Below are 17,884 nucleotides of genomic sequence, written 5' to 3'. Positions count from 1 at the left end.
AATCCTTACCCGTTACTGAATCTGTAACACTCTTGTCTCTGGTTGTAAGAAGAATCTGACACTGATTGTCAAAAGCTTTTAACACCCAAGGATCCCAAACATCATCCAAGATCAACAGAGACCTTAATAAGAAAAAACTGTATTCAGTCACTAATGACATTTACTTTAAACTTCCTTTAAAAAAGAGAATGCCACCAGTGTTTTTTTAAAATTTACAAAATTAAAAAAAAAATAGATGTCTATTTCATGGTTCTTTCTCTTTTCTTTGGTATCCCTTTCACAATATACCGATAAGGAAAAGAAAATTAGAGACTTTCCCTTCCTTCCACCCCAAATTACTGCATATTAAAGTTAAAGGACTTATAAAAGGAGAACTGTGTATACTTTATAAGTATTAGAAATAAGCCTCCTAGTGCCTAAAAAGAACTATCCAAGTAATGAGATTTTTCCAATTCAGTCTTTAAGTACCCAAACCAAGCAAGAACTGGGCTTAGGTTAGCATTAGAAAGCATCACAGAACAATGACAATATTTGACCATTTTACCTACAAAACTGGCAATTTCATATGTTCCAACCTAATCGAATGCACCAGCAAATAATATTATTTTTCACTTGGCACACTAGTTGGCTTTTTTTCCATCCAAGAAATCAATTTGTTTATGCATAATGACAAAGAATCTGTGTGCTAATTCTTAGTAAGTCCCTCCATAAAACTTTTTTAAACTCGCCAGAACAAATGGAGAAAATAATACAACTAAAACCTGACAGCATAATTATACACTAGCGTTATTACCTGAATGGCACACTACTTCTGTACACTACAAAAAAAGACTCTAGGAATATACACAGGTTGGAAAATTACAAAAACATAAACCGAAATGATGCTGAGAGAGAAACAAAATGACTTTATATGCCATGGTCTGATACACCTGAGAGTGGTTACAATATTTTCCTAAACAGGAATCATCTTTATTTTTGCAAAGAAAGTAGAACTAAGGAGAAGTTACTGAGCAAGAAAAGAGGAAGTGGTTAGTGGTCTCAATCCCATTTCTCCAGGTAAATGGATACTAGTGACTATCACAGAGAGGGGGAGATAACAGAGGGTTCTGGAAAAGAAAGAAGCCAGAGAGAAGGGAGCTTGCCCTCCGTAGTGAGTATACATCATAATCACTAGGAGGCTTTTTCCAAAAGTTATTCCTCTCACCCAATATTCTGATATGAATCCCCTCACCAATTTGGGAAGCACTGCCATATTCAGCCACTACTACACATGAAAGTATACAGCATCATCAGGTGCATGGGGGCAATAAAAAAAATTCAGAGCCATTACCTAATTCTCACCCAATTTACTGTTATACTCACAAGGAATGCTTTATTAATCTTTGGACTTGTAGCACTTGACCCAGAACCTGGCACAACACTCAATGTTGGTTAAATGAACAAATAAAATAGCTGCTAGGTCGCAGAAATCAAATTGTTGACTAAATCCCTTAACTCTTAACAAAGATAGCAACTAAGTTGCTGTCTCCCTTTGGCTAATGAAAACTGTGATATAGCTGACAACAGTGCCTGGCACATAATTATAATGGCATTTATTTAATAAATTAATTAATTATTGAAATAAACAAAACAAACTCTTAAAGTACTTGGAAGTAGAAGAGTTACATGTATACCCAAAAACTAAGAGAACACAGCAGAAGGGTCCCTTTAAATAAATAATCCTTCCTGACTCAGTCTTTTACAAGTTGCCTGCATTTATTCTGTCTCTTTTTCTGTGTTAATCTATTAGAAATAATGTATTCAAGGTAAAAAGTCTGCATCTTTTAACAAAGACCATTCACCAACTCACCTACTTAAGAAATTTTTTTTTTAACATCTTTATTGGAGTATAATTGCTTTACAATGATGTGTTAGTTTCTGCTTTGTAACAAAGTGAATCAGTTATACATATACATATGTTCCCATATCTCTTCCCTCTTGCGTCTCCCTCCCTCCCACCCTCCCTATCCCACCCCTCTAGGTGGTCACAAAGCACCGAGCTGAGCCTACAATGGTACACAAGAGAGAACTGGCAGGTACGATGCAAAGGCCAGTGGCAGAGAGGAAGAGCAGGAAAGCAATGGTTCTTTCTTAGACCCTCTACCCAACAGCAAGAAAAGGCTATGATGTTCTCAAGATGTCGGTAGTTAAGTCTCACTGGGACTTCATACATCAAGTAAGTATGACCATCTGTACCTTGGATGTTTGCGCAGCATCAGAATGCGGAGACGGTCTTTAGCCTCTTCAATATTAAGTGGAAGCCTCTGGGAGAAATTCTCATCCTGATCCAACCGTGTGCAAAGATTCTGCAGTTTCATCAGAAGCCCAGATTTGTCTTGTTTCCCAACTGAAACCCAATGCACACCCCCTGGGAAACAAACTGGTGAGGAAAAGAATAATAAATTTAAGGCCTTTGAACAGCTGTCCTCCTTTGAAAGAGGAGGAAAGATTTGTTCCAATCTTCAATCTCATCACATCTTCAAACTTCTCTTGACTCAGAGTATATATGTTGCTTGTAGGGTTACTATTGAGCTTTATAGCCCAAGTCTAAGAAAAGTTGAAGATGTGAAGAAACTGAAGTATGGAGTTAATCTGCTGCTTACTAGTAAAATCTTACCAAACAAAATTTCACAATCTTTGTCTTATGTCATCAATGATCACTGTACAACAGTTTCCCAACATAAGCACTCTGCACATTTTGGGCCAGATAATTCTTTGTTGTGAGGGACTGTCCTGTGCATCATAGGATGTTTAACAGCCTCCCTGGCCTCTATCCACTAGATGCTAGTAGCATTTTCCCTCCCTAGTTACGACAACCAAAAATGTCTCTAAACTCTGTCACATGTCCCCTGAGGGGCTAAATCACCTCTGAGAACCACTCATGTCCAGGAACACATAAGTCACTCATTATGGTTCCCATACAGTGACTTAAAAGTAAGAAGTTAGGTTCAAGTCTGGCTCTACTGCTTACTAGCTATTATATCTTTAGCAAATAACCTGTCTCATTTATTATACCAGAATAAGACTGTTTACCCCCATTTCAGAGTTACTGTGAGAAATTAATAATATAAAATACGTGATTTTGCTATGCTAAATGTAAAGGGTTATAACAGACAGGATTATTAGTGATATGGATCTGAGAGCACCTTACAAATATTAAGCTTTGAACTAGTAAGCATTATATAAGAACAGACATTATTATTACAGTTACTGTCAAGTGTCATCATCATTTTTGTTAATCAAGCTATAGCATATAGCATATCTTAAAATACATATTTTTACATACATATTATCGGAACCAAAAATCTTAAGCTTTCATAGACTATACTTAATCAGCTCTATATAGATACAAAAAAAAGCAAGAGGGGTCCCTATGTATAAAATATGGGGAGGGACTTCCCTGGTGGTGCAGTGGTTAAGAATCCACCTGCCAATGCAGGGGACAGGGGTTTGAGCCCTGGTCCGGGAAGATCCCATATGCCACAGAGCAACTAAGCCCGTGCGCCACAACTACTGAGCCTGCACGCCACAACTACTGAAGCCCGCGTGCCACAACTATTGAAGCCCGTGCACCTAGAGCCTGTGCTCTGCAACAAGAGAAGCCACTGCAACGAGAAGCCCGCACACCCCAATGAAGAGTAGCCCCCGCTCGCCACAACCAAAGAGCCCGCGCGCAGCAACGAAGACCAAATGCAGCCAAAAAAAAATGAATAAAAATTTTAAAATAAATAAATAAAATATGGGGAACAGCAGCATTAGATCAGACCAGTGGCATTAACCATAAAGATTTATATTATATCATCATAAATGTATAAGAAAAAGCAAAAAATAGATACAAAGATAAATGAGTTTTACTACACCAAAGGGCAACTTATTTACTGGCATTCACAAATAATTAAGTACAAAAAGAAATCATTATTTTAAAAATGTAATCATCTAAAAGAAATATTTGTATATATGCACAAAGATCTCTTTATGACAGACATTTATTGAACACTTTCCTAAGAGTTCTACATATTAATCTACATTTAATCCTCAGAGTTGACTATCAAGCAGATACCATTATCATCCCCATTTTATGGATGAGGAAACTGAGGTACAGAAAAGTTGAATCCCAGAGCTGGGATTCAAACATCTAGTGTCAATGCTCCACTTCTAAACTATTCTGCCTCCACAGGATATTCCCGCAGCACTGTCTACAACAGGAAAAAACCGGAAACAACCTGCCATGTTCATCTTAATCTTTTCTTCCACTGCAGGCTTCCAAAGCCTAAGGCAGGCCCAACTAAGGAAGAGGAGAACATTATATACATATAAGTGAAATTTAACGAATTAAATAGAACTTGACTTTTTTTTTTTTTTTTTTTTTTGGCCACACCACACAGCTTGTGGTATCTCAGCTCCCCGACCAGGGATCGAATTCGGGTCCACAGCAGTGAAAGCCCAAGTCTTAACCACTGGACCGCCAGGGAATTCCCAGGACTTGACACTTTAATGAGTGAAATGACCTGGATACTCTGAACCTGTACAAGGCCAGGGAAAGAATCAGTCCCAGAGAAGAGTTTAGAACAGGCAATGAGGGAAGAGTAAAGCTGTTTTCTGATTACACCCTACAAACCCCAGTGCAATGGTTACACATCCACTAAATGAACCTAGTAAAATTGCCAAGGTTTATGATCATGAATTTAAATTGGAACTCAGTTGGGTGATTTCTTCAGCAAGGAGAAAGGAAGTAACGTCTGGATGAAGCAATGGGGAGCAAGAGGAATACCTATTCCATCTCCTAGCAATAGAGAAGGAATCAGCTTTCACCCAAGATAAGGAGAGAACTAAAGAGCAAAGAATATGTGCTGAGGAGCAATTAAATAATGGGCAATAAAAATCTAGGCCCAAACCTAAGAGGGGGCTGATGGGATAAACAGTGAGGATATTAGGGAATTAAGGGAGAAGCCCTGACAGATCAGAAAACAGTAGTGAACTTGAAAATTAGAATAGATGGAGGTAGGCAAAGAGTGGTATAGAATGTTTAACATCAAGATTTCAAAACTGGTATCGTTTCTGGTAATGCCATGGGCCAGGATCCAGCCTGTGATCAGTGAATTATATGGCTGAAGGGGAGTGAAGAAAATGGTCACTGCAGATAAAGAAGTCAAGAAACTGAGAGGCCAAGGTTTTGGATGACGCATCCACATAGATATCAAAATTACTAAGAGTGCCAACAGGAGAAGGCCTTAAATTTATAACTAAGAACTCCAATCATCAATGAATGAGAGGGCAATAACATAACAGGGAAAGATTAGAAAAATGAACCTCAAAGGACAAAGAATTTAGCTGGAGAAGGAAGTATTAATGGCCTGGATGAGGCAACAGAGAGCAAGGACAGCATCCACCCATTTCCTGGTGCTGAAATATATGGAATAGAAAGGGGAAAAAGTTGCCACACCACTGAAGGAGGCTATGGAGAAGGTGGTATCCTCAAGGAACTGCCCAGTTTCACATAAGGCAAGGAGGCAAATATTCTAAGAAGGGCTGATGATACAGAGGAGTTTCCTGATCACAGAGGAGTCTAGAAGGTATAGCAAAGGCTTGGGAATGAGGGGAGGGGACCTAGATCAGAATTTGGCAATGAACTGAGTAGTAACTACAAGAGAATCTAAAAGATAACAAATGACCAGGGACTTCCCTGGTGGTCCAGTGGGTAAGACCCCGTGCTCCCAATGCAGAGGGCCTGGGTTCAATCCCTGGTTGGGGAACTAGAGCCCACATGCATGCCACAACTAAGAAGCCCGCATGCCGCAACAAAGACCCAGCACAGCCAAAATAAATAAACAAATATTTTTTTAAAACACAAATGACCAGAAGAGATAGAACTCTGCAGTAAGTGAGGTAAGGCAAGGCTGTGACGCATGGTTTGATTACCACTGCCAATGTCTTAGAAGAAGGTAAACAACAAATCCTACTCTTCATTCCTGAAAGTTTCCTGAAGTTCTCTAGGCTTGCTTCAGCTTGAGTCAACAGTTATGAAACACTAAATCCCTGAGGCTTCGCTTAGTTTTACAGCTATGTTCTGTGTGTGTACATGATTGTAAATGCACAGGAAAAAGTTTGGAAAAACTCACTCTAAACTGTTAACCATGACTACTTCTGGTGACAAATTTAGGAGAAAGAACAGAAGGGCAAATGGAAAGAACTTTACTTCTTTTTAAATGAAGATAACTATGACTGTTATGTTAAAAACACAGTTTTAAACTACCTGTTGCTCCTAAAGTGTTTTTTTTTTAATTTGCACTTTCTATTTAAGATTTTCTAAAGTCATCCCAGGATTAAAGACAAGGCAAAGAAAGTATCCTGATACAACTAGCTAATGAATTCTTCAGATTTAAATTTAAGTATCAAGAGAGGAACCAAGATGGCGGAGTAGAAGGACGTGCTCTCACTCCCTCTTGTGAGAACACCATAATCACAACTAGCTGCTGGACAATCATTGACAGGAAGACACTGGAACTCACCAAAATAGATACCCCACATCCAAAGACAAAGGAGAAGCCACAATGAGACGGTAGGAGGGGCGCAATCACAGTAAAATCAAATCCCATAACTGCTGGGTGGATGACTCACAGACTGGAGAACACTTACACCACGGAAGTCCACCCACTGGAGTGAAGGTTCTGAGCCCCACGTCAGGCTTCCCAACCTGGGGGTCCGGCAACGGGAGGAGGAATTCCTAGAGAATGAGACTTTGAAGCCTAGTGGGATTTGATTGCAGGACGTCGACAGGACTAGGGGAAACAGAGACTCCACTCTTGGAGGTCACACACAAAGTAGTGTGCGCATCAGGACCCAGGGGAAGGAGCAGTGACCCCAGGGGAGACTGAACCAGACCTACCTGCTAGTGTTGGAGGGTCTCCTGCAGAGGTGGGGGGGGGCTGTGGCTCACCACGGGGACAAGGACACTGGTAGCAGAAGTTCTCAGAAGTAATCCTTGGCGTGAGCCCTCCCAGAGTCTGCCATTAGCCCCACCAAAGAGCCCAGGTAGGCTCCAGTGTTGGGTTGCCTCAGGCCAAACAACCAACAGGGAGGGAACCCAGCCCCACTCATCAGCAGACAAGCGGATTAAAGTTTTACTGAGCTCTGCCCACCACAGCAATACCCAGCTCTACCCACCACAGGTCCCTCCCATCAGGAAACTTACACAAGCCTCTTAGATAGCCTCATCCACCAGAGGGTAGACAGCAGAAGCAAAAAGAACTACAATCCTGCAGCCTCTGGGACAAAAACCACATTCACAGAAAGACAGACAAGATGAAAAGGCAGAGGGCTATGTACCAGATGAAGGAACAAGATAAAACCCCAGAAAAACAACTAAATGAAGTAGAGATAAGCAACATTCCAGAAAAAGAATTCAGAATAATGATAGTGAAGATGATCCAGGACCTCGGAAAAAGAATGGAGGCAAAGATCAAGAAGATGCAAGAAATGTTTAACAAAGACCTAGAAAAACTAAAGAACAAACAAACAGAGATGAACAATACAATAACTGAAATGAAAAATACACTAGAAGGAACCAGTAGCAGAATAACTGAGGCAGAAGAACGGATAAGTGACCTGGAAGACAGAATGGTGGAATTCACTGCTGCAGAACAGACTAAAGAAAAAAGAATGAAAAGAAATGAAGACAGCCTAAGAGACCTCTGGGACAACATTAAATGCAACAACATTCGCATTATAGGGGTCCCAGAAGGAGAAGAGAGAGAGAAAGGACCAGAGAAAATATTTGAAGAGATGATAGTCGAAAACTTCCCTAACATGGGAAAGGAAATAGCCACCCAAGTCCAGGAAGTGCAGCGAGTCCCATACAGGGTAAACCCAAGGAGAAACACGCCAAGACACACAGTAATCAAATTGGCAAAAATTAAAGACAAAGAAAAATTATTGAAAGCAGTAAGGGAAAAACAACAAATAACATACAGGGGAACTACCACAAGGTTAACAGCTGATTTCTCAGCAGAAACTCTACAAGCCAGAAGGGAGTGGCATGATATACTTAAAGTGATGAAAGGGAAGAACCTACAACCAAGATTACTCTACCCGGCAAGGATCTCATTCAGATTAGACAGATAAATCAAAAGCTTTACAGACAAGAAAAAGCTAAGAGAATTCAGCACCACCAAACCAGCTCTACAACAAATGCTAAAGGAGCTTCTCTAAGTGGGAAACACAAGAGAAGGAAAGGACCTACAATAACAAACTGAAAACAATCAAGAAAATGGTCACAGGAAGATACATATCGATAATTACCTTAAACGTGAAGGATTAAATGCTCCAACCAAAAGACACAGGCTTGCTGAATGGACATAAAAACAAGAACTGTATATATGCTGTCTACAAGAGACCCACTTCAGACCTAGGGACACATACAGACTGAAAGTGAGGGGATGGAAAAAGATATTCCATGTAAATGGAAATCAAAAGAAAGCTGGAGTCGCAATACTCATATCAGATAAAATAGACTTTAAAATAAAGAATGTTACAAGAGACAAAGAAGGACACTACATATTGATCAAGGGATCAATCCAAGAAGAAGATATAACAATTATAAATATATATGCACCCAACATAGGAGCACCTCAATACATAAGGCAACTGCTAACAGGTATAAAAGAGGAAATCGACAGTAACACAACAACAGTGAGGGACTTTAACACCTCACTTACACCAATGGACAGATCATCCAAAATGAAAATAAATAAGGAAACAGAAGCTTTAAATGACACAATAGACCAGAGAGTTTTAATTGATATTTACAGGACATTCCATCCAAAAACAGCAGATTACACTTTCTTCTCAAGTGTGCACGGAACATTCTCCAAGATAGATCACATCTTGGGCCACAAATCAAGCCTCAGTAAATTTAAGAAAACTGAAATCATATCAAGCATCTTTTCTGACCACAACGCTATGAGATTAGAAATCAATTACACGGAAAAAACCGTAAAAAACACAAACACATGGAGGCTAAACAATATGTTACTAAATAACCAAAAGATCACTGAAGAAATCAAAGAGGAAATCAAAAAATACCTAGAAACAAATGACAATGAAAACACAACGACCCAAAACCTATGGGACGCAGCAACAGCAGTTCTAAGAGGGAAGTTTATAGCTATACAAGCTTACCTCAAGAAACAAGAAAAATCTCAAATAAACAATCTAACCTTACACCTAAAGGAACTAGAGAAAGAAAAACAAATAAAACCCAAAGTTAGCAGTAGGAAAGTAATAAAAAATATCAGAGCAGAAATAAATGAAATAGAAACAAAGAAAACAATAGCAAAGATCAATAAAATAAAAGCTGGTTCTTTGAGAAGATAAACAAAATTGATAAACCATTAGCCAGACTCATCAAGAAAAAGAGGGAGAGGACTCAAATCAATAAAATTAGAAATGAAAAAGGAGAACAACAGACACTGCAGAAATACAGAGCATCCTAAGAGACTACTACAAGCAACTCTATGCCAATAAAATGGACAACCTGGAAGAAATGGACAAATTCTTACAAAAGTATAACCTTCCAAGACTGAACCAGGAAGAAATAGAAAATATGAACAGACCAATCACAAGTAATGAAATTGAAACTGTGATTAAAAATCTTCCAACAAACAAAAGTCCAGGACCAGATGGCTTCACAGGTGAATTCTATCAAACATTTAGAGAAGAGCTAACACCCATCCTTCTACAACTCTTCCAAAAAACTGCAGAGGAAGGAACACTCCCACACTCATTCTATGAGGCCACCATCACCCTGCTACCAAAACCAGACAAAGATACTACAAAAAAAGAAAATTACAGACCAATATCACTGATGAATATAGACGCAAAAATCCTCAACAAAATACTAGCACACAGAATCCAACAACACATTAAAAGGATCACACACCATGATCAAGTGGGATTTATCCCAGCAATGCAAGGATTCTTCAATATATGCAAATCAATCAATGTGATACACCATATTAACAAATTGAAGAATAAAAACCATATGATCATCTCAATAGATGCAGAAAAAGCTTTTGACAAAATTCAACACCCATTTATGATAAAAACTCTCCAGAAAGTGGGCATAGAGGGAGCCTACCTCAACATAATAAAGGCCATATACGACAAACGCACAGCAAACATCATTCTCAATGGTGAAAAACTGAAAGCATTTCCTCTAAGATCAGGAACAAGACAAGGATGTCCACTCTCACCACTATTATTCAACATAGTTTTGGAAGTCCTAGCCACGGCAATCAAAGAAGAAAAAGAAATAAAGGAATACAAATTAGAAAAGAAGAAGTAAAACTGTCACTGTTTGCAGATGACATGATACTATACATAGAGAATCCTAAAAATACCATCAGAAAACTACTAGAGCTAATCAATGAATTTGGTAAAGTTGCAGGATACAAAATTAACGCACAGAAATCTCTTTCATTCCTATACACTAATGATGAAAAATCTGAAACAGAAATTAAGGAAACACTCCATTTACCACTGCAACAAAAAGAATAAAATACCTAGGAATAAACCTACCTAGGGAGACAAAAGACCTGTATACAGAAAACTATAAGACACTGATGAAAGAAATTAAAGATGATAGCAGCAGATGGAGAGATATACCATGTTCTTAGATTGGAAGAATCAATATTGTGAAAATGACTATACTACCCAAAGCAATCTACAGATTCAGTGCAATCCCTCTCAAATTACCAATGGCATTTTTTACAGAACTAGAACAAAAATTCTTAAAATCTGTATGGAGACACAAAAGACCCCGAATAGCCAAAGCAGTCTTGAGGGAAAAAACCGGAGCTGGAGGAATCAGACTCCCTGACTTCAGACTATACTACAAAGCTACAGTAATCAAGACAATATGGTACTGGCACAAAAACAGAAATATAGATCAATGGAACATGATAGAAAGCCCAGAGATAAACCCATGTGCCTATGGTCAACTAATCTATGACAAAGGAGGCAAGGATATACAATGGAGAAAAGACAGTCTCTTCAATAAGTAGTGCTGGGAAAACTAGACAGCTACATGTAAAAGAATGAAATTAGAACACTCCTTAACACCATACACAAAAATAAACTCAAAATAGATTAGAGACCTAAATGTAAGACCGGAGCTATAAAACTCTTAGAGGAAAACATAGGAAGAACACTCTTTGACATAAATCACAGCAAGATCTTTTTTGATCCACCTCCTAGAGTAATGGAAATAAAAAAAGATAAACAAATGGGACCTAATGAAACTTCAAAGCTTTTGCACAGCAAAGGAAACCATAAACAAGACGAAAAGACGACCCTCAGAATGGGAGAAAATATTTGCAAACGAATCAATGGACAAAGGATTAATCTCCAAAATATATAAACAGCGCATGCAGCTCAATATTAAAGAAACAAACATCCCAATCCAAAAATGGGCAGAAGACCTAAATAGACATTTCTCCAAAGAAGACATACAGATGGCCAAGAAGCACATGAAAAGCTGCTCAGCATCACTAATTATTAGAGAAATGCAAATCAAAACTACAATGAGGTATCACCTCACCCCAGTTAGAATGAGCATCATCAGAAAATCTACAAACAACAAATGCTGGAGAGGGTGTGGAGAAAAGGGAACCCTCTTGCACTGCTGGTGGGAATGTAAATTGATACAGCCACTATGGAGAACAGTATGGAGGTTCCTTAAAAAACTAAAAATAGAATTACCATATGACCCAGCAATCCCACTACTGGGCATATACCCAGAGAAAACCATATTTTAAAAAGACACATGTACCCCAATGTTCACTGCAGCACTATTTACAATAGCCAGGTCATGGAAGCAACCTAAATCCTCATCGACAGACGAATGGATAAAGAAGGTGTGGTACATATATACAATGGAATATTACTCAGCCATAAAAAGGAACGAAATTGAGTCATTTGTTGAGACGTGGATGGATCTAGAGACTGTCATCCAGAGTGAAGTAAGTCAGAAAGAGAAAAACAAATATCGTATATTAACGCATGTACGTGGAACCTAGAAAAATGGTACAGATGAACCGGTATGCAGGGCAGAAGTTGAGACACAGACGTAGAGAACAAACGTATGGACACCAAGGGGGGAAAGCCGCGGGGTGGGTGGGGATGGTGGTGTGATGAACTGGGTGATTGGGATTGACATGCATACACTGATGTGTATAAAATTGATGACTAATAAGAACCTGCTGTCTAAAGAAATAAATAAAACAAAATTGAAAAATTAAAAAAATAAATAAATAAAAATAAAAATAAATTTAAGTATCTATTATCTACAGTATCAAAGGTCTTTCTCTCCTAAATTTAAAACTAAATTAGGGGGTTTCCCGGGTGGCACAGTGGTTGAGAGTCTGTCTGCTAATGCGGGGGACATGGGTTCGAGCCCTGGTCTGGGAGGATCCCACATGCCGCGGAGTGACTGGGCCCGTGAGCCACAACTGCTGAGCCTGCGCGTCTGGAGCCTGTGCTCCGCAACAAGAGAGACCGAGACAGTGAGTGGCCCGCGCACCGCGATGAAGAGTGGCCCCCACTTGCCGCAACTAGAGAAAGCCCTCGCACAGAAACGAGGACCCAACACAGCCAAAACTAAATATAAATTAAAAAATAAATAAATAAAGATTACTATTAAAATTGAGATATTGATAGAACATTATAGAAAAACTAAATTAGGGCATTATTAACATACACAAGAAAAATAAAACAGTATTAGCTTTAAAAAGAAAGACAAACAGACCAAAAGACCAACTGATCTGCAAATCTCCTACCATCACAATAAGACAGTTAAATACAGGAGCATTAATTTCACATTTCAGAAAGAATCTAAACATCTTGACTATGGGCACAAGAGGGAGCAATTTAGCCTTGAATGAGGCTTGTACCTATAATTTCATTCAGAGAAACTTTATTCAGAGAAAATTAACCCCTCCTACTTTCACATGAGGTTTATGCAGGTAGCAATTAATAATCTAATAGCATCAAGGAAATCTTAGGAAAGAAGGAAGCAAAGAGGGAGACAGCCTCTGGAGAAAACTTTTCATACTTTAAAAACTCAGCACGTAAATAAAATTGTATGAATGGTTTAAAAATACATCAACTCTTTATAATTTCCCTAAATAAATAAATAAATAAATAAAGGGTTGAACTTTCAAAAGGAAAGTGGGTTTCCTAAAAATGTATAGGCATAAGTAGTTAAGAACTTAATAGTATTTTTTTTTTTTTTTGTAGGTATGTGATTTATTTTATTCCAAGAATCCTTCCATAAATATTAATCAAAAAAAGAACAAAAAGCCTCGGCATGAAAAAAAAATACGGAACGCTTCACGAATTTGCATGTCATCCTTGCGCAAGGATTAGGGGCCATGCTAATCTTCTCTGTATCATTCCAATTTTAGCATATGTGCTGCCGAAGCAAGCACTTAATAGTATTCTTTAATTTACACCAAACACCGTCCTAAGATAACAAAATTTCTGTAGGAATACAGTTTTAATGAAGTTTGTAACCCATAGTTACCCACACTTTCAAAAGAAAAAAAAAGGTTTTATACTAAAATTAAACAGCAAAAATCTAATATTCCTATATTTTAGAATGGAAGTGAACTCCAGAGATTAAAATTCATCTTTAGGGGGACTTCCCTGGCAGTTCAGTGGTTAAGACTCCACGCTTCCACTGCATGGGGCACGGGTTCAATCCCTGGTCAGGGAACTAAGATCCTGCATGCCACACAGCACGGCCAAAAAAAAAAAAATTTTTCTTTAGGAAAGTATCTACTCTTGAACTAGTGGATATACAAAAGCAGACTCCAAATAGATTAAAAAGCTAAATATGGGGCTTCCCTGGTGGCACAGTGGTTAAGACTCTGCCTGCCAATGCAGGGGACACGGGTTCGAGCCCTGGTCCGGGACGATTCCACATGCCGCGGAGCAACTAAGTCTGTGAGCCACAACTACTGAGCCTGCGCTCTAGAGCCCACGTGCCACAACTACTGAAGCCCACACGCCTAGAGCCCGTGCTCTGCAACAAGAGAAGCCACTGCAGTGAGAAGCCTGCGCACGGCAACGAAGAGTAGCCCCCGCTCGCCACAACTAGAGAAAGCCTGCGTGCAGGAACCAAGACCCAACGCAGCCAAAAATAAAATAAATAAATTTATTTTTAAAAAAAGCTAAATATGAATGGTAAGACTACAGTAGGACTACTTAAGAAAATTCAGGAAGCACAAATTAGAAGGCAAAAAAATTAATTTGACTACATCAGAATTAAAGATTTCTATCAAGGACATCCAGGACAAAGTTAATACAGATAATATAAGGAGAAAGTATTTACAAAGTCTAAAAGCAACAAGCTCTACTATCTAGAATATATAAGAAACTCCTAAAAAGCAACAAAATGGAAAAACCCAAATGTTATCAACAAAATTTATAAACAAGGAAACCCAAAAGCCTAAAAAGCTTATGAAGAAATGGTCAAACTCAAGTTATCAGAGAAATGCAAATTAAAAGATATCACTTTACACCTGCTGGCCTGGCAAAAATTACAAAGCTGGATGATACCTAGTGTCACTAAAGAAGTGAGGATATAGGAGCCCTCACATGCTATTGATGGGAATGCACAGATTAGAGGGCAATCAAATTTGATATTTATATATCCTGTAACTTAGTGATTCTGGTCCTAGCTACATATACTCAAGAATTTATCATTTCTGTAAAAGTTCAACCGAGCTTTGCTGGGGCAGCAAAGAGTTGGAGACAATCTACATATCTATTAACTAGGGAATGAACAATAAAATGTATTGGAGGGGGCTTCCTGGTGCTGCAGTGGTTAAGAATCCGCCTGCCAATGCAGGGGACACGGGTTCGAGCCATGGTCCAGGAAGATCCCACATGCCGCAGAGCAACAAAGCCCGTGCGTCACAACTACTGAGTCTGCGCTCTAGAGCTGCGAGCCACAACTACTGAAGCCCACGCACCACAAGGAAGAGTAGCCCCCACTCACCTCAGCTAGAGAAAAGCCCGCGTGCAGCCAAAAATAAATAAATAAATAAATAAACCATTCACTTAAAAAAAAAAAAAAAATGTACTGGAGGTACTCCATGGAGGGTAGCAATCAGGTGTAACAAATAATATGTACATACAACAAGGATAAATCTTAAAAACAGTGTCAAGTGAGATAAGAAACAGAAGAAAATAATTAACACTTTAACATTTATGCAAATTTAAAATATTTACATATAAACATAAACATTTTACAAGAAAACATAGATTACACATACATTTACAAAGAATATACAATAAATACATTAGAAAGATCACCTGTGGGGAGGTGTGATTCTGTGACTAAATATGTATTTGGTTTTCATCACTGTTCCTGGCACACAGCTCTAAGATCCTTGTAATTTCCCATATAAGAAGAGCCTTAGGGGCATCTTTTGTGATACTACTTAGTTTTGTTCCTGGTTCCTGAAATAGCTCCAGGGTATAAAAGTGAACCGGTGTCTTACATTACTCATATAACAAGCACCTTTTAACCACACCTGAGTTTCTGTTAATAAAGTGATTTCTGAAAAGCCCCTAGATAACCTAAGGATGGGGGCTGGTTACCAGGGGAACCAACCCCTTGATCAGAGTTGGTACTTTCAGCCCCACCCTCCAGACCTCCAGAGGAGAGGGGAGTGAGTGGCTGGAGATTGAGTTCAATCACAAATGATTTAATCAATCATACCTACGTAATGAATGAAGACTCCATAAAAAAACCAAAAGGGCGAGATTCACAGAGCATCTGGGCTGCTGAACACGAGGAGAGGTAGGAAGAGTGATACACCCCTTCACACATACCGTGCCCCATGCATCTCTTCCATCTGGCTGTTCCAGAGTTTTATCCTTGTATAATAAACCAGTAATCTAATAAGTATAGTTGTCAGAAGCACAGGTAACAAACAACCTGGACTGGCAATTGGCATATGAAGGGGTTAGGGGGCAGTCTTGTAGGACTGAACACTTAACCTATGGGATCTGATGCTATCTCCAGGTAGACAGTTTCAGAAGTGAGTTAAATCATAGGACACCCAGTTCGTGTTGAAGAATTGCTGGATGTGTGGAAAACTCACACATCTGGTGTCAGAAATGAAGCAGTGTTGTAGTTGTGTAAAGGAAACACACAGGAGGAGTGTGTGTTCCTTTAGAGGAGGGAAATGAGAATGGGAAATTTTTAAAAGGAAATGAACACAGCAAGAAGCTAAGTCTTAGACAGACCTAACAGGATAATGGGCTGTAAACTAAATATGATTTACTCAATCTTCTGTACTTGAGATCTCACAAAAGCTTATAAGGGATACGAATTAAGCTCATTATGCACTGGACAATTGCTAGTATCTCTGGCATTTTCTCAAAACAAAGTGGTGAAAATCTATTCCAAGACCACAATTTATACAATATGATTCCTGGCTAATTAATTCTGTAAGTTGTTGGTCAATTTTAACCTCTAAAATTGAAAATTCACCCCAATAATATAGAGCGATTTAAACTGATTTAAAGAGCACATTTTAATCCTATAAATTGGTATATTATAAATACACAGTTTAAAGGAAATTCATCACTATATTGAAAGGAAGACCATTTCTTCACACTAAAGAAATTTAAACCAATTTTATCCCGAAATATCCTTGGTGATCAACTTTGCAGGAGAGGAGGAAAAAAAAAAAAGTGAATAAATAAATAAATCCTTAGCCCTGAAATGTGCATGGCTCTGAGTCTCATGAAACTTCTCTACAATGACAAGGGAGAAAAACCAGGGCTTAGGAATTAGGCCTACTTCTGACAAGAGTATGATCAATACTGTTAACAAGGGCTCTTAAGTATTAACTAAAACCAGGTGTGTACAATAGATGTGCCCTAGCCTCCATCTTTCTAAATCTCTCAGGTGCTTACTATTTATTCTATTCATTTTATCATCTTGTCATAAACTATCTTAATTGGTGATTATATATTGTAAACAAAAAAAAGTTATTAAGCACTAGAAGCCAGGAACTATCTTTTTAAGTTCCCCAGAACTCACTAATGGATGGAGGCAACCAAAGACTGAGGAAGCTATATAATATATAATATTCCTGATAGGGAATACCCTGAGAACCTACCAGACTCATTAGGGTCAACAGTACACCTGCCAAATGTCCTAAACCCTCTTCTGCACCATATGTCCTTCCCCACTCCAGTAACTACCCAACACCCTTCCCACCTTCTCTACGCTCCCATCCTTGCCTAGTCGGCCTTGCAAACTTCTTTCTATTCTTCCTTCAAACTCCAGCTAAAATGTCATTTCAGGAAGCCTGTCTTGTTCATTTTCTTGCCCCAGACAGAAAGCTTCCTTCCTTTGTTCTAACTCTGTACATTATACTTGTTTCTACTGTTCAGTTTATCACACATGACGTAATTTGTTTATATGTCTGCCTCCCCTACCAGACCATAAGTAAACTCCTTAGATGCACAGGCTTCTTTTTGAATCCCTTTTGCCCCAAAACAGTGCCAAGATCCATAATAGGTTCTCAAGCATTTATTGAATACATGAATATCTGAAGCAAGGAAAATCAGTTGCCAGACGTCAAATGAATCTATAAAGCCTGCCTGCAAAAACCCATTGGTTGTTAGAGTCAACTCCCAATTTTTCTTTTTCTTGAGATTACACATAAGATAAACAAGTTACTAAAGATTTTTATTTTTAAAGATAAGTAACTGATAGAATTAACTGCGGAAATGGAATTAATAGTTTATTTAACACAGATGTCAA

The 17,884-nt window shown here is 38.6% G+C and overlaps 1 protein-coding gene and 1 pseudogene across 5 annotated transcripts in view; both read right to left on the bottom strand.

The window, feature by feature from the left end:
• Positions 1-17,884, bottom strand: part of APAF1 (apoptotic peptidase activating factor 1) — a 92,855-nt gene that overhangs the window by 67,888 nt on the left and 7,083 nt on the right. For all 5 annotated transcript variants that reach the window (XM_036865664.1, XM_036865662.1, XM_036865661.1 and 2 more), the window contains exons 5-6: positions 2,236-2,419; positions 10-122 (exon numbers count right to left, since the gene is read on the bottom strand). In XM_036865664.1, the coding sequence (XP_036721559.1) occupies positions 10-122; positions 2,236-2,419 (297 nt within the window). The remainder of the gene's footprint in view (positions 1-9; positions 123-2,235; positions 2,420-17,884) is intronic.
• LOC118902982 lies at positions 13,410-13,523 on the bottom strand (annotated as a pseudogene).

This window comes from Balaenoptera musculus, chromosome 10, assembly GCF_009873245.2.
Source record: "Balaenoptera musculus isolate JJ_BM4_2016_0621 chromosome 10, mBalMus1.pri.v3, whole genome shotgun sequence".
Lineage (NCBI taxonomy): Eukaryota > Metazoa > Chordata > Mammalia > Artiodactyla > Balaenopteridae > Balaenoptera > Balaenoptera musculus.
This window is presented reverse-complemented; position numbering and strand designations above follow the sequence as displayed.